This window comes from Phoenix dactylifera, chromosome 11 (genome assembly GCF_051530095.1).
Source record: "Phoenix dactylifera cultivar Ajwa chromosome 11, Ajwa_hap1_PhDact_Kaust_v1.1, whole genome shotgun sequence".
Classification (NCBI taxonomy): domain Eukaryota; kingdom Viridiplantae; phylum Streptophyta; class Magnoliopsida; order Arecales; family Arecaceae; genus Phoenix; species Phoenix dactylifera.
The window spans coordinates 3,150,936-3,177,212 of NC_143200.1; the positions used below are offsets into that span (position 1 = coordinate 3,150,936).

At 41.7% G+C, this 26,277-nt stretch overlaps 1 protein-coding gene across 1 annotated transcript; it reads left to right on the top strand.

The window, feature by feature from the left end:
* Nucleotides 1–17,160: 17,160 nt before the first annotated feature.
* On the top strand, nt 17,161–24,468 carry LOC103715211 (asparagine--tRNA ligase, cytoplasmic 2-like). The gene is made up of 8 exons (XM_008802769.6): nt 17,161–17,888; nt 18,323–18,559; nt 19,648–20,226; nt 23,115–23,300; nt 23,381–23,439; nt 23,585–23,714; nt 23,843–23,901; nt 24,051–24,468. Exons 1-8 carry the CDS (start codon nt 17,487–17,489, stop codon nt 24,232–24,234), a joined length of 1,836 nt encoding a protein of 611 aa, XP_008800991.4. The 5' UTR covers nt 17,161–17,486; the 3' UTR covers nt 24,235–24,468.
* The last annotated feature ends 1,809 nt before the right edge of the window (nt 24,469–26,277 follow it).

Here is a 26,277-nt window from a genome sequence, read left to right on the forward strand (position 1 = left end):
AGAAACAAATAAGTATGCATCCAATGAAAAGATATAGATGGATTATGTCAACCGGCGGATATGGATTATGTAAACCGATTCATCTAATGAAAGGATAAACATGTAATTAAACTTATCTTTTTACATCTATAAACTTTTTTTTCGCTAAAAACAGAAGTATTATACATAACGTGTACGGATACAGCCAAGAAAATCAAAAAGCAAAATATCACGGAGGGCCCTAGGCAACTCCGCCTCTCCCACCTATAGATGGTCCCTTGAGTGGTTGACGATAAAGGAAGTGACCCAGTCCGCCGCCCCATTTGCCTTTCTAAACACATGCCTCTCCTGAACAACCATCCTGTCACACCCCATGACCCGGATATCTCTTACCAATGGACGGTAATTGCCTACCCCGCCTAAAGCCTGTGAAAGCTATCCAATGACCGTCGCGGAGTCGCCTTCCAAGAGAACATCTCTAGCCTGCAATGCACGACACACATACCTCAAACCTGCCCAGACTGCCCTCAGCTCCGCCCCTGGCACCGATATATCAAAAAGCTGGGAACCCCTGGCAGTAATCACCATGGAGTCCGGGCCCCTGACAACAAAGCCCGCACCTCCCCTCTCACCGCCCTGCAAGACGGAACCATCGAAGTTAACATTGAGGAAACTCAGGGTTGGGGGCTCCCATGTGAAAAACACCATGCGGGGCGCTTCACGAGCATATGTAGAGCCCCAAGTATCCCGAGTTATTAAGGGTCCATCCGAGTGGGTCGCCTGAAAGACCTCCATCGCCAAAAGTCGCGCTCTCTCCACCACCACCCCCGAAGGAAGAACAGTCTCTCCAAACGTCAAAGCGTTCTTCGCAAGCCAGATCTGGTAGGCAGTATAAGTCGCCCGCACCGCCACCGGCCTGGACTGCGAGGACCCGACCAGACGTCCAAGTACTTGCATGAAGGAAGCAATATGACAGCAGACCTCCATGGGAAACTCCGCCCTCCTCCTGACCTCCTCAGCCCGATGGATTGAAAAGAGAAAAGGTGAATAAGCAAATAGAAAAGAAATGGAAGAGAGAGATAGAAGATGGAGCTTTTACTCTTTCTTAGACTTAGTAGCACGGAACCACAAATATGTCAAGATATGATTGATCCACTATCGAAGCGGCCCATAAAGGCCTCAAAGGCTCTGATACTAGTGGAGGCTCATAAAGGCCAGCCAACGCGTGCGCATTAAATATCCATTTTGTATATGTAACAATTCCAAATCAAATATGAAATTATATGTAACGATTCCAAATCAAATATTAAACTGAACTTGATCTGTAACACTTTTGTTACAAATCGAAATCAATTTCAAATTTTATATTTAATTTGGGTATGTGGCAAAATGTGCCTGCCCTCATATACGTCACGCCCGTACAGGTGCATGACATGATCAGCCAACCCGAGCGCACGAGTATGGTCACCAGCCTACTATCCTTCAAGATCAACTTGGACTAGAAAGAACAGGACAAGAATACTTACATTTACACTTCAAATATGGAACTAAATTAAAATCAAAAATTTAATAAGCTACTTAAATAAGCAACTAAATTGCATTTACACTTTCTTCTGGAATAAGAATGAATTAACATTTTATTTTAAAACTTTGCATAAAGGAAATTCAAAAATTTCCAGCACATATATCGGGTTGATTGATGGTAGGTTGATTCAGAATTTTCATGGAAATCAAATAAGTGATAGCTTAAAAAATAGAGGGTGGAAAATGGAAATGCGTGATTCCTAGTCACAGAAATTTCCATTGTATAACAAACTGCTTTCTTTCGCGCCCGGCGACCGTTGGCTCATCTGCTACACAGATCTCAAAGCAATCTGAACTCCGTTATTCATCGCCTGCATAGATCTCAGGACGAGCAATGGATGATCTGAGAGCAGAGCATGATATCTATTTCACTGTCAGTGCGCTCTGAGCGCCAAAAACAAGTTCGTTTCTCTCTCGCTCGCTCGCTCGCTCTCCCGGGAGTGTTTCTTGATCCGGTAAGCGATGCGCAGCCCTCCCACACGGCGGCGATGTCTACATGCCGACTCTCAACCCCTCACCCCTCCCACCCCCGCGCCCAGCGCCTCCTCCCCGGGCTCTCCAGGTCAAGAACCCAGCCCGCAACCCCCGACCTTTGCCGCCTTCGCCGCCTCCCCGAGCCCTCCAGGTCGTCGTCAACCACCTGATCAAGAACCCAGCCCGCAACCCCCGACCTTTGCCGCCTTCGCCACCGCCGCAGTCGCCGCACCGGCCCATCCAGGTCTTCGTGGGCCACCTCAAGAACCCTGGCACCTATCCTCGATCTCTGCCACCTCCGTCTTCGCCGGCTTCATCTGCCCTCATCATCGGGCACCTCAAGAACCCAGCCCACAACCACCGAACTCCGCCGCTCCTATAGTCGTCGCCGGGGCCTCCCCGGGCCCTCTAGGCCTCTGGCGACCTCGGAATCCCATCCCGCAAACCCAGACAGCCGCTTCGGACCCGCTGATTCTCGTAATCGAGGAAAAGGAGGACTTGCTTCCACTGCTTTCGCTCGGGAGTGCTAAGTTCGTCGCCATCATCTCTGATAACTTTCCTATACGCCATGTCGATCTCTTAGAGGCGACAATCGCGTTGGAGTCGCAGAAGCCGCAGGAATTCCAGAGATTCGTGGTCGCCAACCCTGAAATATTTTGCCAGCTACAGAAGCAAAAGGAGCACCTTCTTGCGACGGTGAGGGTGCTCGACCGCAAGGCCAGACAATGCAGTAGGCTCGTCCATCAGATGCAAGTAATCGAGCGCGAGATCCGCTCCGTCGGTGATATCGCTAGCGAAGGCATCAATCGACAGATCCGCCTCGTGGCCGACGCCGGCCTTTCAGTTCTTCGTGAGCACCGGCGCCTGCGGGCTCAGCACGGTATCTAGCTAGGTCCGGTTGGTGAGGTACCTTTCTCTCTACCTTCTTTAACCCCTTGTTTCTTGATCCAGCGATCGATCTGATGACTTACTTGTTTGATTTCTTGTTATTTCGGTTTTTTATTTTTGATTTTTTTTTATGATGTAGCGTCTTATTTTCCTCAGTTCATACCGTGCTATATGCATGGCCCATTCGTACCATACTCGATATGAAGACTTTTAGAGCTGCCCGCTGTCAAGTAAAGCACCTGAAGCCTTGATTTCCTGTTAGCTTGTGGAATGCTCGATCCAATCTTCTGTGCCTGAAAAAAACCTCGCTTCCTCCAACTCTTTTGGTTATTTGCAATTGTTAAGTATATCTTAAGTTTACAGGGTTTAAAGAGACAAAAAAAAAAAAAAAAATTTAAAGCCCAAGAAGTGAAGCAAGTGGAGAAGAGGGCGAAAAAGGTCCTCCCATGGGAGGATTATTGTAGGATACCAAATCGTGTCCAAATCAATTTATTCTATTATATATATATATATATATATATATATATATATATATATATATATATAGAGAGAGAGAGAGAGAGAGAGAGAGAGAGAGAGAGAGAGAGAGAGAGAGAGAGAGAGAGAGAGAGAGAGAAATTCAGGTTTTCTAAAAATTTGATGTGTTGGGGGCTATAATTTGAGAGAAAATTTTATACTTAATAATCTTTAGTTTTCTATAGTAAAATTTTTGCCGCAATATTGTTTACTATTTTACTCTATGCCATTTAAATGAAGATGATCAGTATTTCAAGCAGTGTGACAAAACTTATCTACAAGATCCCTAAGATTGATTTGTATAGTCGAGAGTCGATCATGCCCATTGTCAAAGGATTCAGACATGCAGATTGGCTATCTTTGGTAAACTGTCACACATTTTGAAGATTACACATGGATGTTTCGCCCGTGCATCTCGCCTGTGCGGTTCCTGTGCGGTTAAGGAAACTTCTGACGATTATGGCTAAGGAGGCGCCACCAGGAGAGAGATTTTGAAATTCGAAGAACTCTCCGCATGCCTTTAAGCTAGCCATGTGGCGAGATTTGGCTAGTTGATTAAGGGCTTCGTGGCGAGCTCTGGTTAATCTGCCACATTGGCTATGGCTAGTTTCGAGGTGTATCACTTATCTTCCACTACTGAGGCAGAGCTAACATGTTGGCTGGGGCAGTAGAAGTAGACTTACTGGTGAGGCCGACAAGCTAAGATAATTCGTGAAGCCAAATCAAGCTGAGAAACCGTGCCGCCATAGCTATCCTTCAGTTTTGCTATAGAAATCTTTTAGATACTGTATGTACGAAGAACGTGCTCGCATTTGCACTTTTCGAAGCATTATTGTTCACAACGAAAATATTGACGCAATGATTAGAAGTTTGGAGCAACGGCGATTCGGGTAACCGTCAAAGAGCGAACATTCGAGCGACATAAATTTGACCAATTACAAATTTGGTTAGATATACAAAAATGTATTTCACTTGAATTGACTTGTAGAAGGTACATAGACATGCATCTACCTACTTCGTAATTAAGTTGGATTTAAAATAAGAGATCAGGTTAGATCTAATGATCACTAAGCCATTTGATAGACCTTTCTAAAATTAGCCCCCAGTTATGCATCAAGATCCATGACATGCATAAGCTACATGCATAGCAATTATGCAAGCAAGGGCATCTGATGCGCCGTGCATCTCACCTATCTTGATACATATTTTGCAATTAAGACCATATGAAATCATCAAATTACACTCGATGTCTTCTCACTTTGTGAGATAACATTATTTAACAATAATTGAAATGGTAATGCAACCATTGTGTTGATTCCTTTTTTATATTAACCAACGAAAAACAAATTGCAAGATTTTCTTTCTTTTTTGGGTTCACAACGAGACAAAGCCTCAACTAAGTAAATCTAAAACAAGAATAATTGAAACAATCAGCCCTAGCTAAGTCCATAAACTAAGTAGAGTGGGAAAGCTTGCATTTTGTTCAATACTTATCCTAGTAGTAAAGGGATATTAGAAGCTTTAATTTTAGAAAGAATAGATCAAAGATAAGAATTAGTTGGTTTTCAAGTCTGCAGAACCTATAAAATGGACAGCATTTAGAAGAAGAGAAGACATTAATATTCAAAAGTATATGATGATAATATTGTTGAATCATGAGGAGAGGGGGGCGGGCACAGACTTAGTGAAGAAAAGGAGGCACATAAAAGGAATATATTTTGCTAAAATCAAAGGAAATTCTGGAACATAATAAAATTATGGATGTGTAAATAAAATCAACAGAAAATAGTAGAAAATAATGGATATTGTAAATACAATCAACATAGAATAGGAGATTTTATATACTTACCAAAGTGAAGGATATTTCGGAATGAAAAATTCTAGTTGCTCCATATAACTAGAACCAGACACATGCAAAACATGGGACGGATAGAAAAAAGAGATCTAGTTTAAAATATCTCTTGATGATTCGTCCAAATTCAATATTAACTATTATTTGACTAATCTTTGGAGGAGTCTTAGTCATTGTTCATGCCAATATAGGAAACTTTAGACTAGTCAAATGTAAGTTAACTATAAGCTCCCATCTCTGAAAAAGAGCACGCATAGAATGGATTATTCTTGCAAGCAATACTACTTGATGTTCTTAATTAATAAAGGGTGATTTGCAAGATATCTGCACTAGTTTAAAAAAAATGCAAATATGAGGCCCTCTTTTTTTCGTATTTTGTGGGATAGATTTCTGATTATTTTAAATTTTTTTGGGCCATTGTACTCCTAGATAATTAATACATTAACATATGGCACATATATAGGCTCATTATTATTATTTTTTTGCATTGACAAGCTTAGAATGGATATTCATTTGCTATATCTTAGAATGAGTTACTGGTGTTTTAAAACAAGTTAATAGGAAGTGATTTGCTTGGCATTTAGTAAAGCATATGCCATATCTTGAATGTTTAGCATGAGACTTCAATATAATTTGAGCTTTTAGTAGTCCTACTTTGGAGTTCATATCATTGATCTCAAAGGACTCAAATGAATCCAAGCACTCTTGATAGCTCTATTGTTATTATTACAGCAACTAATATCTAGCACTGTAATATTGCATGCAATCTATGCAAGAGAGAAAAGCAAACTGATAGACGGCTATAATCCCATTTGCTTGGAAGACGGGGTGGAGCACTCGGCTTCTCTCTCCTTTCTTTTTTTTTTTTCCGCTTCAGATGTCAATGTAGCGGACGATATAATCATCTCCTACACGACTCTCAGAAGTATTCTGAACCCTATTGAGCAGTGCATGAAATCTATCGACTCCAGTTCGTTGGGTCAGGGGGTGAATCTTTTCGCGCGAAAGAAAGAAGGATTCACTTCACCTCTCTCGAATCGCCTTCAGATCTATGATGCCGCGGGCCGGATGATGAACGAATAAAAGAGTTCAGAACGCTTTGAGAGCTGTGCGGTGCGTGATCAAGCGCTGGTTTCGCGCGAAGGAAGGTGTCCTTCCGTGAACGATATAGCGCCGGTCCCAACTTCGTTTTTATCTCTCTCGCTCGCTCTCTCGTCGTGTTTCTTGATCCAATAAGAGATGGACAGCGTCCCGGGCCCCTCCGGCCGCCGGCGACGTCTAAATCCCAGCCCTGAACCCCTCATCCCCGACGCCCCCACGGGCCCTCCCATCGCCGCCTCCCCAGGCTCTCCAGGTCGTCATGGGTCACCTCGAGAACCCAGCCCACAACCCCCGATATCCGCCACCCCCGCAGCCGCCGCCGCCTCCCCAGGCTCTACGATCTCCGCCACCCCTACAGCCGCCGTTGCCGCCTCACCGGGCCCTCCAGGTTGTCGTGGGTCACCTCAAGAACCCAGGCCCCGACCCCCGATCTCTGCCACCCCCGCCTTCGCCGCCTCCCCGGACCCTCCAGCTCGTCCTCGACCACCTCAAGAACCCAGCCCACAACCCCCGATATCCGCCGCCACCACCGCAGCCGCCGCCGCCTCCCCGGGCGCTCCAGGCCTCCAGCCACCTCGGAATCCCATCCGGCAAACCCCGACAGCCTTTTCAGACCCGGTGACTCTCTTGATCAAGGATTGGGCGGACTGCCGTGCACTGTTTTCGCCTGGGGGTGCTAAGATCGTCGCCATCATCTCAAAGAATTTTTCTCAACGCGATCTCCCTCTCTTAGAGGACTTGATGAAGGAGGAGTTGGCCAGGCCGCCGGAACTTCAGGGTTTTGTGGTCGCCAACCCTGAAATCATTCCTGAGCTACGGACGAAAAGGGCGAGGCCTCTCGCGATGCTCCGGGAGGACCCTAAAGGTCTTCATCGGCCACCTCATCAGCCCAGCCCCCAACCCCGGATCTCCGTCGTCCCTGCAGCCGCCGCCACCCCAGACACTCCAATCCTCCAGCCACATCCGGATCTCATGCCGCTATCGCCGCCAACCCCTTCAGACCCGCCGCCAACCGCTTCGGACCCGCCGCCAACCCCTCCGCACCCGCCGCCTTTCTTGATCAAGGATCATGAGTACTTCCGTGCTCTGACTTCGGCCGGGTCTGCCAAGATCGTCGCCGTCATCTCACCGCAGTTTCCCCTCGACCAGCTCCCTGTCTTAGAGGCGACGATCGCGACGGAGTCGAACAAGCCGCAGGAATCCCAGAGTTTCGTGGTCCGCAACCCTGAAATCCTTTCTGAGCTACGGAAGCGAAGGGAACTCCTCCTTACGACCGCGTGGGAGCTCGACAGCAAGATCACAGAGTGCAATAAGCTCGTCTGTCAAATGAATGAGATAAAGGGCAACATCCAGTCCGTAGATGGTCTCTCTCTCGCTGGCATCGATCGCCAGATCGAAATCGTGGCCGGCTTCATCGGGTCCCTTCGTCGGGCGCGCCTGGACTTGCAGCGTAAGCACCGGATCTAGGTTCCGGTTGGTGAGCTTATCTTTCTCTTCGCCAGCAATGTGACGTGTTCTTGTTTGATTTCTCGTTAAATTTTGGGTTCGAGTTTTTGTTTGATTTCTTACCTCGGGCTTTAGTTTCTTCTTTTATTATTTGGTTTTAGTGTTCTATTTTAAGGTTTGAATTCTATTTTCTTCTTGGATGTTTAAATCTGCCCGCTATCAACGGAAGCACCGAAGACTAACATTTCTTGTTAGCTTTTTGGAATGCTTAGATCCAATATTCTGTATCCAAATTCTGTAAACATTATTTCCTCCAATTCTTTTGGATATTTTTTTATTGCTATTTCATCTGCGATGATTAGTATTTTACTTCGGAGGAGATAATTTTTGGTTTATTATTTTATATAATTCAAGATTTTGAGATTAAATTTGATATTTATCTAAATATAGATGTATTTAAATGTAAATTCTTATGTTAGACTTCTAAATAACTTAGTTTTCTAAATAGATATGATTTTCTTAAAATTCTACTGTACACCTTCAACTATTTCTCAGGCGGTATCTCAAAAAGAAGAAACAAATTCATATGCATGCAATAAAAAGATATGGATGGATTATGTCGACGATGGATATGGATTATGTAAACTGATGCATCTAATGAAAGGATAAACATGTAATTAAACTTATCATTTTACCTCTATAAATAGAAAAGGGATTGTACTTTTTATCCATCAGAACAACATCAATACCAAATTAGAGAAGAGATTTGCAAATTGAAATTGAGAACACTAAATGAGTAAACTTAAGTGCACCCATTAAGCATTTAAGAAAAAGATGATTGAGATCTCTTGATTTTCTTTCGTTAGAGCTCATTTCAAGGAGAAGACTATGAAGGGCTTTGTTGCATCTTGAGAGTATACGGTCATTAACTATTTACATCTGGTAGGGCGAATTCTACTCTAAATCTGGTAAAGCGTCTTCCATAACATGCCTCGAACCGAGTAACATCAAAACTTAATTTATTTATTCAATGTATATAGAAAACCATTAGTCAAATAGAATAAAATAATAAAATTTTATTAAGAGATTTATAATATTTTAGCAGATTTGTTGATTTACTCTACATAAAGTTGGCGTTGTTTTGTCGTCCCTATCTTTAAGCCAAAAGATTTTGAGAAGATGAAAATTCTTAGTGCTTGCTCGAGCCAAAATGTGCAGTCCCTTGCTGATTTCAGATGCGTAGCATCATTCTGGAAAAGGCGAAAATTCTTGGTACTTGGCAAGATTGTCAAATTAACAAAACAATATTTTTATTTGGTCTTAAACTGACATTATGGTATGTTCACTCAAAACGAAACAAATGATAATAGGATTATTTACCTCTCTGCTATTAAAAAAATTACAAATCATAATATGTGACTTATGATATCGAAAATGATTAAAATATGATTAGAATTAATATCTCACAAAAGAAATCAAGAATTACGGCACAATAAGGAACAGAAGAAAAGAAAAAAAAAAAAGAGGAACTTATGGATGTTGTCTCAATGGTTCTGCCGCCGTGAGTTGAAACATATATAGTTTGTTGTAGCATGGGTTGGCTCCTGTTGGCTTTTGGGATGTTCAACTCAATCTTCTGTATCCAATTTATGCGAACTGCTATGTTTTCTGCTTAAATGAATGAACGCATCAAGGACGGCCATAAAAACACTTTGATTTTCTGTGTGATGTAAAGGGAATGATCAGTTTTTTAAGTGGTGTTAGTACCGTGATAGCTGCATCATTGTGATAGAGCTGAAGTCCATAAGTTTTTGCCATCTTCATGTCTTTACCAAGCAGACGGTCGTTTGGGGAAGAGTACATTTCTATATTTGCAGATCTGAAGATCATTTCAGGGAGCATGTGGTTCTAGATTTTAGCTCTGTAATGATCATAAAAATTCTCAGTGAAATAATTGCATGGACTATAGTGCTTGTAGTGTCTCGAGGATGGGCAAACAAAACTTTTTAACTTATTCTTTGTATTTCTAATAAACTATGCTAGTTGAATATTAGTATATAGATGCTTGGCATTTACTACATCGATACTATATATATATATATATATATATATATATATATATATATATATAGTCAAAGAACAAATGTTGCTTAGTTTATTGCAGTTGAGCAATCTAACTCAACTTATTTTCTTAGGAGAGATTTTTCACGGCATCGATTTCTTGCCCTTCATAATCATATAGATAGCACATGAGAAGATTTAGTTTTATAATAAAAAAGGTATATATATAAAATTAATAAAGAAAATTGCGGACGGTTGGTGGTGTAGTACCTAAAAATTGCTAATATTGCAAAATTAAATATTTTGGAAATTTTATTATTGAAAAAATTTTAGAAAATAAGAGAATAAAAGCTCATCTTGAACGAAGCGTGTGTAAAATACTGCCATATAAAGAAATTCCCCTTTCTCATGCGGGTCTACGGTGAGATCATTTCTAAAGTATAACAAGTCGACTCACGAAAACGATGATCGCATGAAAGGCTTGACCCGATCAACTTCTTCAATTGCTCGGATGATAGCGTGCATGCATTGAGACATGCATAAAACACTATCCTAAGAATGAAATTTGCCTCCATTTTGTAGGCTTACGATGCTATCATCCCTACAAGCTAGCTCGATCTGTCCTCCTCTCATGAGTACAATCATGTGGGAGGCTTGACTCAATTAACTATTTCAGTTGCCCAAATAAAAAATTAGGAAAAAAGAAAAGAGAAAAGGTGAATAAACAAATAGAAAAGAAATGGAAGAGAAAGATAGAGGATGGAGCTTTTACTCTTTCTTCGACTTAATAGCATGGGGCCTCAAAAATTCGAGGATTTGATTGATCCACTATTGAAGCGGCCCATAAAGGCCTCAAAGGCTCTGATACTAGTGTAGGCTCATAAATAGGGGTGGCAATCGGATCGGGTCAGGCATAAACAGGTCGGGTCAAATACAGGTCGGGTCAGAAAACTATAAATCTGAACCCGACCTGTTTATTAAACGGGTCAGGAATTGCAAACCTGAACCTGACCTGTTTATTAAACAGGTAACCCGACCCGACCCGTTTAACCTGTTTAATAAACAGGTAACCTGTTTACCCAACCCGACCCGACCTGTTTAACCTGTTTGCCCAACCTGACCCGTTTAACCTGTTTAGACCTGTTTAATCTGTCCAACCCAACCTGTTTAACCTGCCCAACCCGACCTGTTTAGACCCGTTTAACCTGTTTAACCCGTTTAACCTGTTTAACCCGTTTAACCTGTTTAGACCTGTTTAACCTGCCCAACAGTTAAACGGGTTAAACGGTTTAAATGGGTCAGACATCTAAAACCCGTATCCGACCCAATTAATAAACAGGTTAAACGGGTCGACCTGTTTATGACCCGAACCTGTTTAGGCCAAACCCAAACCTGTTTATGGCGGGTCGAACACGGGTCGGGTTGGCGGGTCGGGTCATATTTTGCCACCCCTACTCATAAAGGCCAGCCAACGCGTGCGCATTAAATATCCATATTGTATATGTAACAATTCCAAATCAAATATGAAATTATATGTAAGGATTCCAAATCAAATAATAAACTGAACTTGGTCTGTAACACTTTTGTTACAAACAGAAATCAAAGTCTAATTTTATATTTAATTTGGGTATGTGGCAAAATGTGCTTGCCCTCGTATATGTCGGGCCTGTACAGGTGCATGGCATGATCAGCCAAGTCGAGACCACAAGCATGGTCACCAGCCTACTATCCTTAAAGATCAATTTGGACTAGAAAGAACAATTTAATAAGCTACTTAAATAAGCAACTAAATTGCATTTACACTTTCCTCTGGAATAAGAGTGAATTAACATTTTATTTTAAAACTTTGCATAAAGGAAATTCAAAAATTTCCAGCACAGATATGGGGCAGATTGATGGTAGGTTGATTCAGAATTTTCATGGAAATCAAATAGGTGATAGCTTAAAAAATAGAGGGTGGAAAATGGAAATGCGTGATTCCTGGTCACAGAATTAAGTTTCCATTGTATAACAAACTGCTTTCTTTCGCGCCCGGCGACCGTTGGCTCATCTGCTACACAGATCTCAAAGCAATCTGAACTCCGTTATTCATCGCCTGCATAGATCTCAGGACGAGCAATGGATGATCTGAAAGGGGAGCGTGATATCTACTTCACTCTCGGTGCGCTCTGAGCGCCAAAAACAAGTTCGTTTCTCTCTCGCTCGCTCGCTCTCCCGGGAGTGTTTCTTGATCCGGTAAGCGATGCGCAGCCCTCCCACACGGCGGCGATGTCTACATGCCGACTCTCAACCCCTCACCCCTCCCACCCCCGCGCCCAGCGCCTCCTCCCCGGGCTCTCCAGGTCAAGAACCCAGCCCGCAACCCCCGACCTTTGCCGCCTTCGCCGCCTCCCCGAGCCCTCCAGGTCGTCGTCAACCACCTCAAGAACCCGGCCCGCAACCCCCGACCTTTGCCGCCTTCGCCACCGCCGCAGTCGCCGCACCGGCCCATCCAGGTCTTCGTGGGCCACCTCAAGAACCCTGGCACCTATCCTCGATCTCTGCCACCTCCGTCTTCGCCGGCTTCATCTGCCCTCATCATCGGGCACCTCAAGAACCCAGCACACAACCACCGAACTCCGCCGCTCCTGCAGTCGTCGCCGCGGCCTCCCCGGGCCCTCTAGGCCTCTGGCGACCTGGGAATCCCATCCCGCAAACCCAGACAGCCGCTTCGGACCCGCTGATTCTCGTAATCGAGGAAAAGGAGGACTTGCTTCCACTGCTTTCGCCCAAGAGTGCTAACATCGTCGCCATCATCTCAAATAACTTTCCTATACGCCATGTCGATCTCTTAGAGGCGACAATCGCGTTGGAGTCGCAGAAGCCGCAGGAATTCCAGAGATTCGTGGTCGCCAACCCTGAAATATTTTGCCAGCTACAGAAGCAAAAGGAGCACCTTCTTGCGACGGTGAGGGTGCTCGACCGCAAGGCCAGACAATGCAGTAGGCTCGTCCATCAGATGCAAGTAATCGAGCGCGAGATCCGCTCCGTCGGTGATATCGCTAGCGAAGGCATCAATCGACAGATCCGCCTCGTGGCCGACGTCGGCCTTTCATTTCTCGGTGAGTACCGGCGCCTGCGGGCTCAGCACGGTATCTAGCTAGGTCCGGTTGGTGAGGTACCTTTCTCTCTACCTTCTTTAGCTCCTTGTTTCTTGATCCAGCGATCGATCTGATGACTTACTTGTTTGATTTCTTGTTATTTCGGTTTTTTTTTTTTTTGATTTTTTTGGTGATGTAGCGTCTTATTTTCCTCAGTTTATACCGTGCTATATGCAAGGCCCATTCGTACCACACTCGACATGAAGACTTTTAGAGCTGCCCGCTGTAAGTAAAGCACCTGAAGCCTTGATTTCCTGTTAGCTTGTGGAATGCTCGATCCAATCTTCTGTACCGATTTCTGTCAAGGGTTCTGTTTTCTGATTAAGCAGTTGAATGAATCAGAGACAGCAAAAAAAAAAAAAACCCTCGCTTCCTCCAACTCTTTTGGTTATTTGCAATTGTTAAGTATATCTTAAGTTTACCGGGTTTAGGGAGGAAAAAAATTAAGAAAAAATCTCCTTGATTTCCTATTAGCTTGTGGAATGCTCGATCCAATCTTCTATACCCAATTTCTGTCAAGCGTTCTGTTTTCTGATTAAGCAATTGAATGAATCAGAGAGACAGGCTAAAAAAAAAACCCTCGCTTCCTCCAACTATTTTGGTTATTTGCAATTGTTAAGTATATCTTAAGTTTATAGGGTTTAGAAAGGAAAAAAATAAAGAAAAAATCTTTTTTTTTGCAAAGCTGAGCAAGTGAAGCAAGTGGAGAAGAGGGCAAAAATTTTATACTTAATAATCTTTAGTTTTTTATAGTAAAATTTTTACCGCAATACTGTTTTCTATTTTACTCTATTGATCGGCATTTCAAGCAGTATGACAACAGTTATCTACAGGGTTCCTAAGATTGGTTTGTATACATGAGAGTCGATGGCCATTGTCAAAGGATTCAGACATACAGATTGGCTATCTTTGGTAAACTATTGCACATCTCGAAGATCACACATGGATGTTTAGCCCATGCATCATGCTCCATACATCTCGCCTGTGCGGGTAAGGAAACCTCTCACAATCGTGGTTGATGTGTCGCACCAAGAAAAAGATTTTGAAATTCGAAGAACTCTCTGCATGTCTTTAAGCTAGCCATGTGGAGGGATTTGGCTAGTTGAATAGGGTCTTAGTGGTGAGCTCTGGTTGATCTGCCACGTTGGTTATAGTTGGTTTCGAGGGGTATTACTTATCCTCCACTTTCGAGGTAGAGCTAACATGTTGGCTAAGACAGTAGAGTAGACTTACTGGTGAGGCCGACAAGCTAAGGTAATCCGTGAAGCCAAATCAAGCTGTGAAACCGTATTGCTATAGCTATCCTTCAGTTTTGCTATGGAGATCTTTTGGATACTGTATGTATGAAGGACGTGCTGGCATTTGCGCTTTTCGAAGCATTATCATTCACGACGGTAATATTGGCACAATGATTAGATGTTTGGAGCGGGAGCGATTCAGATAACCGTCAAAGAGCAAACATTTGGGCGATACATGGTGGGGATCGACTAGGGTAGGTGAATCACCATGCCAATCCAGATCGTCCGAAGCTTTATATAAGGCAAAAGACCGGTGCATCTTCCCTATTTCAATCTTTTGTGCTATGAAACTTAGAAAGAGAGACCGAAAGCGTTTCCTTCTTGCGCTTTCGCTGGAGTTTCATTGCTTCATCGGAGTCTTCTACCGTGGTGGTTCTTTAGTAGTTTCTTCTTAAGCCTTCGTTTCAGACTTTTCTTTAGCCTTCTTCCCTCTTTTTCTTTCGTTCTTCTATGATGGATCCATCTCTCGAGGAATAGTCCACAGACAGTAAGAGAGGGGGTCAGGGCTCTCCAGACTAAACTTCCATGGCTTTGCAAAGACCCAATCCAAGTTTGTCTCGGGTCCGATACTAAAAGGAGTGTCCTGGAAGAGTCCAACCACAACCAAATTTGACCCAAGTTCTTTATCCCTCTACACCTTTGCTTGGAGTTACATGATCCTTCTGATCGAGTGAGATCATCTTAGGAGAATCAACTCAACCTCTACAAGAAAACTTTGAGTGGGGGGGCTGAGGCTCTTGATTCCTTTGATCATCGTCAATCTGCTGGCTCAATATAACTCATCCCAACCTAGCTTATCCCCAATACTTTGAGGATGATAGTTGGGTTTTCCTATTTTTGGAGACTCCACGAGGTTATCCGATTATGGGGTTGTTCCAAGCCTTATTCTAAGTGAAGGTCCATCCTCGAAACAAAAAGTGATGGTACCTTTTTTGCAGGAAGAGTTACAACATCCTTCTACCCGGGCCTTCCTCCATCCACAGTTGGAAGGGCCAATCTTCTTCGTGACGTCAACAAATATTTGAGGCTTTCCAACATGATGGAAGTCACTGAGGAAGAAGCATTGAGCTTCTTCCCCATCTCGTTGGATGAGGAGCAAGAATCGGTCGATAACCATTGTTACATAAAGACTCCAACTTTTGCCTAGCTACTCCATGAGAGGGTCTGGTGAACGTCGGTCTCAGTTCCGCTTCTATCAGGGATAATTTTATTTGCTTTTTTTAGGCATAATAATTTGATTGGCTAACTTATTCCCCTTTACCTTTGCAACAATAAAGTTCAAGGTTGACGAGCTATTCGGCTCCTCAAAGAAGAGGCCTAGTGGAGCCCTCTCGCCAATGGGGAGGAAGAAGAAGACATTGGTAGGTTCATCTACTGTCGAGGCAGTGCTTCCTATCCCCTCAGGCTCGGTAGAAGCTGCTATAACTGAGGAGAAACCCACTGAGAAGGGATCACTAGAGGTGGAGGAGATCGCCACTCTCCTCATTTTTGTTCAAACACCTCCTTTGGAGGCTTCCCAGGAAACGATCCCATTCGGGGCCTCTAAGGTTATTCCGGCAGTCCCACTAAAACTTCCTTAGTTTCTACGGCCACTCTAGAGGCCACTCAAGTTTCAATAGTTGCCCCTGAGGCAGCCCTAGCTTCAATGGCTAGTCCAAAGCTCCCTAGGCTCCGACATCCGCTCTAGAGTCCATCCCAACCTCGGTGCAGGTGTTTGAACTGAAGCCTACCTTGGCTGCTACTGCTGGGTCTCACAAGCTTCAACTTCCACATCCCAGCTTTCGTCACAAAGGCCCGGGTCGGCAACCTTCTGACCGGATTAGCCAGTCAACATCACCAACTCGGTGCTCCAGTATGGTGACCACCAAGTCATATGGGATATGGTCCGGGGATTGTGCTTCCTTAAGGAAAAGGAAGAGCTTCAAAAGCGGTTGGTCGAGAGCATCATCTCGTTGTCATGCCATGCTACTATTAAGGTAGGGGCACAAGCTTCGGTACTTCGAAGCTCTTCTTTGATTATTGGAATTTGACTATTCTTTTTCTACTCACTAGGGGTCTATGCTACACGAGTGCTCGTTGAGATCATCCGCTCCTACCGACGGAAATCAAAGGGTGTCAATTACTACATCTGCGAGGCCATTTGATGAAAAGCTCAGGCTGAGGAGAAGCGGTTGGCAGCCAAGAAGGCGAGAGAAAAGGTTGAGGCCCAATAAACTTGGGTTTAAAAGAAGACAATGTTGAAGTAGATAACATTTAATTGAAGCTTAACTTGACATTAATATCAAAGAATGGAACCTCTAGCATAGATTGATTCACAGTTCCTTTATTCTCTAGTATTACTTCAAGAAAAAAACTACAAAATATATCATAGTCCCATATTGACTAATAAAAAAGGGCACAGATTTATTAGCAGCCAATCCTCCTTCTAACAGCCCGAGCTTTTGGATTAAATCCTTAACAAATGGTATGAGAGCTAATGTCATTATGTGCTACAACCTTTATTAGACCCCTCGCTAAAGGATACCAAAGTTGAGGAAGATCTGATAGGATCGAGTAGGACCCGGGCCATAGGTGGGCTTTCCTCTCTCGAGAAGCCAACCATAATGATGGCATCACGATATTTGGTGAAAAAGATTGTGGTAGTAGATGAACCTACCAATGTCTATGAACCGCTGTGTTTTCTATTTAAATGAATGAATGCATCAAAAATAGCCATAAAAGCCACTTCCCGTCCTCTTTTTCTGTGTTATCTGCAATTATTGTGTCATTTTGTGTAAAGGAAATGATCAGTTTTTTAAGTGGCGTTGATCAAGAAAAGAACAAACCAAATCGTAGCGTTAAATTGAAATTTTCATTCCCACGAACACCTAGCGGGGAAGAAATCCGGAACCCGAACCTCGAAACCTCTGCTTCCTTTCCCTCCACCCTTCCTCTATCCCTTACCTTCCGGCGACGACCGCAGCAAACAGAATCTTCTCTCTTCCCCGGTGAAGTCTCCCAAACCGAAGCCATGTCCCCAAACCTTCTCTCCTTCGCCTCCAAAACTCCTCGCGCGAAAACCACCGACCCCATCTCTTCCTCTTCTTCTACTTATATACTCTGCGACTCCACCTCATATTCCGTCGTCTTTTCCCGGAAAGAAGCAAGATGGCTTCCCAAGAAGGTGCAGTTCTCGATGCGCAGCAGCAGCGGCAATCAGTCGAATGGTTCAGGTACTCAAAGAGGGTGGTTTTGAAGTCGATCTTGTGTCGCGAGGACAAGGGACTGGGACTGGTCGGAGAGAGAGTTGTGGCTGGGGGATGGGTCAAATGGCGGAAAGAGAAGGCAGAGGAGGGTGTTTCGGAGCTGACACAAGGTCCGGCGGAGGCGCCGGATGTGACGTGCTGCGAAGTCCTCGTGTCTCGGGTTCCTCTCCTCAGATCAATTGCAAGAATTTTGTTGGGAAAAGATGGAGCTGTTGTTCCGAGACCTGTTGCAGGGCCGGCTAAAAGCGAGCTGGTTGTTGCTTACTTCAGCATCAATGATGGGTCCTGTGTCGCCAACCTTCAGGTTTGGATTTGCTAGAATTATTGATTATTTTATAACCAGTGTAGATGAGAATTCTTTACAATAGTATTTCAAAAAGCACACATATTTTTCTGGCATCTACCTTGATCTATGATTGCTAATATACGATTTTTGATTACAGATTGATTGGGTGTCTTGAAATAGGTTGGTAATGATCATAAAAATTCTTAGTGAAATAACTGCATAGACTCTAGTGCTTGTAGCATCTCAAGGATGGGCGAAGAAAGTCTTTAACTTACTCCTACTCTCTGTATTGCTGATAAACTATGCTAGTTGAAGATTAGTATGTAGATGCTCGGCATTTTCAAAATTACATGGAAATGCTGTCACTGTTTTTACAAATATATGTTGTCGGTTTACGTGCGAAATGCATTTTATAGGGTCTTTTCATTGACTTGGCTTGCAATATTTTTCAGATAGTGGTGGACTCCTCCATGTCTCTTCTTGGCCAAGTTATGTCTGTTGGAACTTCTATCCTGGTGGAGGGTGTGCTAGAGGAGATACCATCGCCAAGCAAACATGTTGTGCGACTTAAAGTAGAGAAGATTCTACATGTTGGGATTGTTGATATCAAGAAATATCCACTAGCAAAGACAAGGTTGTCTTTGGAATTTGTCAGAGCTTATCCCCACCTCCGTCCTCGCACAACTGTGGTTAGTTGAATATCAAATTTTCGATTGTCGACTGATACTTGGCTTTTCTCAAATTATCATACTATCTATGCTGACTTTACATCACTTTCTTGGGATAATCTCTTATTCCGAATCTCTTTGAGATGGCCTTGTTTGAAAATCCCCATCCATCTATTCTCTTCGCTCCTTTTTCTAAAATAAAGCTGGAAATAAGAAGTTTAAAAAAAGTTTTAACCATTTAAGTAGCTTTTCAGTTATTCTAACTTGAATGCACAGTATCCACAAGTGCCCATGGTTGAAGTGTATATCTAGATGTTCTTCTAGTGCATCAATTATGTTTGCGAATTAATGAATGTAATGTTCTTGATGAATTATCTCTCTGAAATGAGGTCCATGGACAAAGCCAAGGGGGTTGCATATATCCTCCCATGCTGGGTGCTACAGGCTTTGATATACAGCATAATTCTTATGTTTCTTCAAGAGGCCACTCTACCTCCTTTGTTGGATTATAGGAGTGCAATGGCAAAAATAAGTACTCTTTTCTATATTTTGACTGCTTCATCGTGCTAACTTCAGATACCCAGTTGCATTTAGCAAATAGAACTTGCTCCGTGAATTTATACAATTAGAAACAAACATAAAATTTCCTTTAATATAGGAGACTATTTGAGTCTGAATATGAAATGTAATATAGAGCAGATTTCTTTAAGGATTTACAAGAATGGTAAAGCCACTTGAACTTAGTTCTGTTATCTATTATCATCACATCTGTTTATGCATTTAAACTAGGATGATGTATAAATGAAATTTTTGGAAGAAAGATATGAAAATGAATTTTATTCTCTTATAAAAATGAAGAAAACTATTACATGGTTCATGGTAAAGGTAATTGTTTTCATTATTGGACATAACAAATAAGTGTTCTTTCCTATTGATTGTCACATCTAAATGCATTTAAACCAAAAGACTATATACAAGTTTCTTTTTCTTTTTTTTTCTTTCTTTTTTTTTTGGGGGGGGGGGGGGGGGGGGGGGGGGGGGGGGCGCAACTGCATATGTATATACAAAGTTCATTTTTGCGTCTCTAATTTGCAATATTAATCATGCAGGTTGCATCTGTCAATCGTATCCGTAATGTCCTATCGTATGCTACTCATACATTCTTCCAGAACAATGGTTTCTTATATGTTCACATGCCTATCATCACAACTACAGATTCAAGAGTTTGTAGCAAGATGTTCCATGTTACGACTCTTTTCAGCAAATCAGATGAGATGGAAAAGTTAATCAAAACAAGTGATGATGAACGCATCAACCTTGAAGTAGTCAAGGCCGCAATAAGGGAGAAAAAAAATAGAATTGATGAGCTGAAAAGAAGTGACAGCAATAAAGAAGCTCTACTTGATGCACTACAGGATCTTCAGAAGGCTAATGAGCTAGCTCTACAGCTGGAAAAGCAACAAAAATCAGCCTTCATAAAAGTTGGAGAAGTTGATTTCTCCAAGGATTTCTTTTCTTGTCCAGCATATCTCTCATTTTCTATGAGACTTCATCTTGAAAGTTATGCATGTGCACTTAGTAGTGTTTACACGTTTGGACCAATATTTCAAGCAGATGATTCTCTATCTCCAAGGCACTTGGCAGAAATGTGGATGGTCGAGGCTGAACTGGCTTTTTCAGAATTAGAGGTTGGTCCATGTCATGTTATGCATGCTTCTTTGCATCTTGTTATCCCTTTCTTATTTCTTAATACTTTTTGAGTTGACTTGAATATCAGGCTTATTTTTTTTATTGACGACATAGATGTACGCATTAGACAAACAAAAGAAAAAAGGAGGAACAAAAGTAAAAAAGAAAGAAAGAAGGATATTTAGCTTGAGTTCACAACTGGACAGTTCATCTATTTATAGCAACTCGGATTAAAAGTGTTACAGGATCATAATTCTTGCTCTTGGAAAAGTTTTCTTCAGGATGTCAACTTCCCAAGAAGAAAGTGAACAAAACAGACAATATTTTTACATGGTACTGAAACATAAATGAATTGGAAAAATAATTGCATAATTTTCATAGACATCGATTTGAAAATCTTGTCTTGGTTGACACTAAAAATCCTCAATGTTAATCAGACTGTCAAAGCTTAAAACCACTAGTTTAAAACTTAATTAGACCTAAAATGGTCTACACTAATTAGGGGTTAAGCTTTACCATCAAACTCAAACAAGTAACTCAACATTGTCAAAATCGAACTAGACATCAAAACAGAAAGGTGCCTGGCCAGATGTAGCTAGGTAACCATTGGCATCAAATCCAAGTAAATTTGTGTCTGGTGCTTCAGTGAAGAGAGTAGTATAAAATGCTACTATGGTATTAATCTGAGCGCATTAGACCAATCTTCCTTTTATTATTGAAAAGAATAATGTTGTCACTGTAATGCATTGACCAGAACTTCTTGAACAATTTGTCTAACCTGATTATTAACTCAAAATTAGTGCAAGTGGAAGCTGATGGTTTTTGAAATTACCGGTGAGGTGATAAAAGAAGCTGTGGAAGCTGTGTTGTTTTCACCTTAAAAAATTATCAAGTATCGTTGTTATTCTAATTTTGCAAACTTTTCTATCTTTTTGTTGCTTTAAGATCTAATGGTCCAAACCAGAAATTATATTGTCTGCATTATTTGCTTTTAGAGGCCTGCTTACGCGTACCGATGGCAGTTGAGCAAGCTGTTTGCAAGCTAACTTGAGTTCAGCACAGAATTTGGCTCAAGTTTAGTTTACTTCGTTAAAAAATGAGCCAAGCTAGAGCTATGCTTAGCTTGCTCAAAGTCAGCTTGAATTAGCTTGAAATTCTAATTTTTAAGCCATCTACATAACTATATATTATTTTAGTTATATCAATTATACTAGCAATTATTTTTATAATTATTGGTTATAGATTAGTATAGGTTATGTCGAGTGTATGTTAACTATAAGATTAAAATATATTAGGATTATTACTTCAAACTATGTAAATGAAAGCCTCAAATAATTCTAGACTATCACTAGGTGTCTTAAATAAGCTATTTGTGCGAGTTCGGCTTGAAACTAAATGAGCTAGATTGAGCTCAGCTTGATTATTAATGGATCCAAGCTAGAGCTAGGCCTGGCTTGGCTTGGCTCGTGTTCAGCTCACTTCCTCTCCCGCTTACATGATGCAATGCATTGGTATGCTTGGTGTTTCGTTATTCGTCCATTGTCCTTATGAATCTCTCAGGCAGTTTGATGGCCTGGTTATTGAGTTATTGGTGCTCTGTTGGGATGATTTTGTAAGGCAGTGAGTGGATCATGACAGTAAGTATGATCTTTCTGTCACTGCAGTAAGTTTCTGCTGGGAACTTTTTCTATGAGATTTTTCGTATAATATTATGAGTTCACCTATCCTTGATGGATTCTTTTCACCCACTCAACCAATGTTGCTCGCCTCATTTCATCCTTAAATTTGAACCATGTTTTTCATTGGTTTAGTACTTTTTATCAAGCGTCAATGAACTATTTTATGTCCTATGACGTGACAACTACAATCCCTAGAACTACAGGGGTGCTAACCCAAAGACATGGTTTTGGGGATGTTATTACTCCATGACAGGCATGGCTGAAACTATTACACTATAATGACATTATAATCAACTATTTATCTTAAAAAAGATTCAACAACACATACATATTTAATGACTATAAAGGCTCATAAAACTGGTATTAACAACCGTACTGTCATGATACTTGTTCAGTATGGTTTGGTCGGTACTGGTACAGTAAGCACCTAGTACCGAGATAGACTTCCAACACTTTTTGTCACTCTCAGCCCTGGTACTATTTGAAACTGGATAGCATTAGTCGGTATTGGGCAGTACGAGGCAATTTTGATCAGTTTGGACCGATACGAACCGATTTAGCTCATATACCACATCGAACCTTGGTACCGTACTACTACCACATGAAATGGTACAGGTCAATACAGTAGATCTTAGCTATAACATCTTGATCCACAATACATATACATATATGCATATGTATACATGTACATTTATATGATGGCATTAAAATCTCATATTAACCGTGTCTCTTTCTCTTTATGAACCTTTGTTTTTTGAGGGGAAGGAGGGCTTAAGCCCATCAATTTCTTTATGAACATACTTTAAAATATGAAATTCTACAAACATTGACAGAGTTATGTAATGGTCATTCTGACTGTCACATTGGAAAAGTTGTAGCGAAGAATAAGGTGTTGAATAGCAAGATTTTTCATAATGATCCCCCCCCCCCTCTTCTCTCTCACTCGCTCACTTACACTCCCCCTGCCTTTCCAGTCTCCTACACGGAACCAGCTTCCAACATTTCACAATTCAGTTGCTCATTGTTGATACTAAATCATCCTTGATTACCAGTTTCGAGGGTAACTATCATGAATTTGTTAAGAGAGAAAATGTGTTCCGTACTTCAATATTTCAGTTTTATCCTCACTTTACTTCTGACTATCCTTTTGTATGTCTCAAAGTTTAAGATTTTTGACAAAAAAAAAAATTCTGTATTGATGCTTCCAGGATGTAATGAACTGTGTGGAGAACTTTTTGAAATTTATTTGTCACTCGGTGTTGGAGAATTGTTCTGATGACATACAATATATGTCAAAACATATAGACAAGGACTGCATAGATCGCCTTCAGTCAATAGGGTCAAGTTCTTTTGCAAGAATCACTTACACAAACGCGCTGGAGGTTCTAAATCAGGTACTTGTAAAGAATATTTTTTGGCAGAAGCCATGAAACTGTTTGGTCGAAAAATTTGAACAATGGAAAATGATGGACAGGTAAACGATCAGACATTTGAAACAAAAGTAGATCAGGGTCTATCAGAGGAGCATGAGAGGTATGTTTTCAATTAGAGAATAGGGAAATTCAATTCGGTAAATAATTTTGTGCTTCATGGTTGCCATGCATTTAAATATTAGTACCTCATTGTGCCTTTCCCATGATGTCAACATTCCTCTGCTATTTGTTTGTGATGGTGGCAGTTATTTGGCAGAAAAGATCTACAAAAGGCCAGTGATTATCTATGAGCATCCAAAAGAGGTCAAGCCATTTTATGTGCGCATCAGAGATGATGGAAAAACAGTTTCTACTTTTGATATCATTGCACCCAAGGTAATTTTTTTATGCTCAACAAAGTTCAAGACATGCAACCACAGTCTAGACTTTTAGTTATAAGTTAAGCTTTTGATAGCTGCACCACTAGTGTTTCACTGTCACTAAGCTGGATTTTTCATCCACAGGCTGGAGTTCTGGTTAGAGGAAGCCAAAGGGAGGAGCGCATTGATATAATTAGTAAGAGGTACTCGATCTTATCTGGGTACTATGGTGCACAATTTTGTCTCTCTTTTGAGCTAAGATTATTTGTATCTCTTAGACAATTAACTTTGGATATGTTGCGGTGAACATATAAGTAATTGGGCAAAGATCCACCTGCAAATATTGTTACAGGATCGAGGAGCTTGGTCTACCTCAAGAACAGTATGATTGGTATCTGGATCTTCGAAGACATGGTACTGTCAAACACTCAGGTTTCAGCCTTGGGTTTGAGAAGATGGTTATGTTTGCCACTGGCCTCCGTGACATCAGAGACACAATTCCATTCCCCAGAACCCATGGCGCTGCAAATACATAGACTTTTCACATACCTGATGATGGCACGAAGCAGCGTACAATAATGAACCATGCATTCAATAAAAATTTATTGGCATTGTAATATTCTCAAGAAAATTGTTATTATAGTGACATCGTGTGATGGAGACCACAGTTTCCACATTGTTACTTACCAGTTCTTCCATACAAAATGCAGTAACATTGGATATAAAGTATTCTTATTCTAAACATATGCAAGTTATTTTTTAGTCTTCCATCCAGATGACCTACACTGTTCAGCATGATCTAAAATTGTTCCAGTGTTTACATACAAAACATTTTAGAGGCTTGTTACCGTATATCGAGCTATAAATGACACAATAAATTGTTCGTTTTGATCTATGATAAGGAACCATCTGATCTACCTGAATCTGGTTCTTGTGCATGCCAAGATATGTAAAATTTAATGGACAATTCCCATTGTCTACTTGAATACACTGGGACGGCCCACCATGTTTTAGGGCACAACTATGTTGGTTACATCCAGGAATTCCCATTATCTGAAGTTTATGAAACATGAATCATCATCCACTAACTCCCATTATATAGTGCTAATTGACCATCAGGGTATGAGCATTTGTTCTTATAAACTCCTCTCACCTTTGAAATGTGGACCAGTTGGCTACGCCCACATCCGTCATGTGTGAACCGCCGTTGTACAAAAAAAAAATGTGGACCAAAATCTCTTGGGACGGCGATCGGCTGATCTCGACTCTTGCCATGCCAACCTTTTTTCCCTGAAGCATCAAAATACAAAGCATGAGCAAGTCCCTGCGGGATAGGGATAGTACCATTTCATATAAAGATCCCAGTGTGATGTGCTGCAAAGGAGGCGACTCAGTCAGCCGCACTGTTCGTCTTCCGTAATACATGTGTGATCCCAAATAATTCGAGACCCTCCAGAGCCCTGCTAACCTTTGCAAACACGTGGTATGACCATGGATATGAGGTGAGTTTTTACGCAGCCGCACGTTCATACACAGTGCCACAACCTGTCCCAAAATTCCCCTTGCCATGTGCAATATTCCTAACCCTAATCAAGCAATTTGGAGTGGTCATGCATAATCCACAACATATGGACGTGCAAGCAAGTTGGTCAAATGCTGAGGGAGACATTTCTAAAGAGAAATCAAACCCCACTATAGAACTAATGAAGACAGGATGGCATGGTTCCTTTTCATGATGGCTATAGTGGCGCATGGTCTAAATACCACACTTGTCCCATTAGGTTCTCGTCATTATATTTTTTAAATTTGATATTTAGATGTAGTCTTCTTTTTTTCTTTTTTCTTGGAGCTGTGTTAGATGAAAAAAGGACGCGCCCATGACAAGATGTTGCTTAGAAGCTACTATCACCATCAACAAATTAGGGAGCATTTGGGTGCCTGGTTATAATATTCAAGAGTTTTTTATGAGTTGAAGGAATTTATAGTTAAAATGGTATCTTGGCAGGGTGACAATATGAATTGGATGATGCGGTCATACCATCGCATGCTAAAAGGAAAAAAAAAAATTGACAATTAATAGTCGATGTCATGTGGTGACTAGGAATTCGTTCAGAAAACATCTCGTGCGTGCTGCAATCCCCAGCCTTTCGAGGTTCCTTAAAGTCAACTCAACCGGTTTCCTCGTTCGGACACAGAGGGTAGGCCAACCAAAACAGCAGCAAATTGGTTACAGGAGAATCTATCTCACTGTTCTTCATTCTTTCTCTCTTTCTCATTCATTTTTCATTCATAAAATTTCTACTGAGGCCCTATTTGAGGAAGCTTTTAGAGGGCCAAAAAGTACTTTCTGGCCCTCCACAAGTACCTTTAGCTAAAAAAGAGTATTTGGTAAATTTTCCGAAAAGCTGTTTCAGCTTTTGCGGGAAGCTGAAAACAGCTTTTGGAGAAAAGCTCCAAATTGGAGCTTTCCAAAAATGATGTTTTCAGCTTTTTCGGAAAGCTGTATTTTTGACCAAAATACCCCCATTTAAAAAAAATTCCTCCCAAAAACCTCTCTCTCACCGTCTCTTCCCCTCCCA

Coding starts and splice junctions, on each gene's coding strand:
- LOC103715211 (XM_008802769.6), top strand. CDS start 17,487: ATGGCTTCCCAAGAAGGTGCAGTTCTCGATGCGCAGCAGCAGCGGCAA. Junction 18,560..19,647: donor TCCGTCCTCGCACAACTGTG/GTTAGTTGAATA, acceptor TTAATCATGCAG/GTTGCATCTGTCAATCGTAT. Junction 23,440..23,584: donor CTATCAGAGGAGCATGAGAG/GTATGTTTTCAA, acceptor TGATGGTGGCAG/TTATTTGGCAGAAAAGATCT.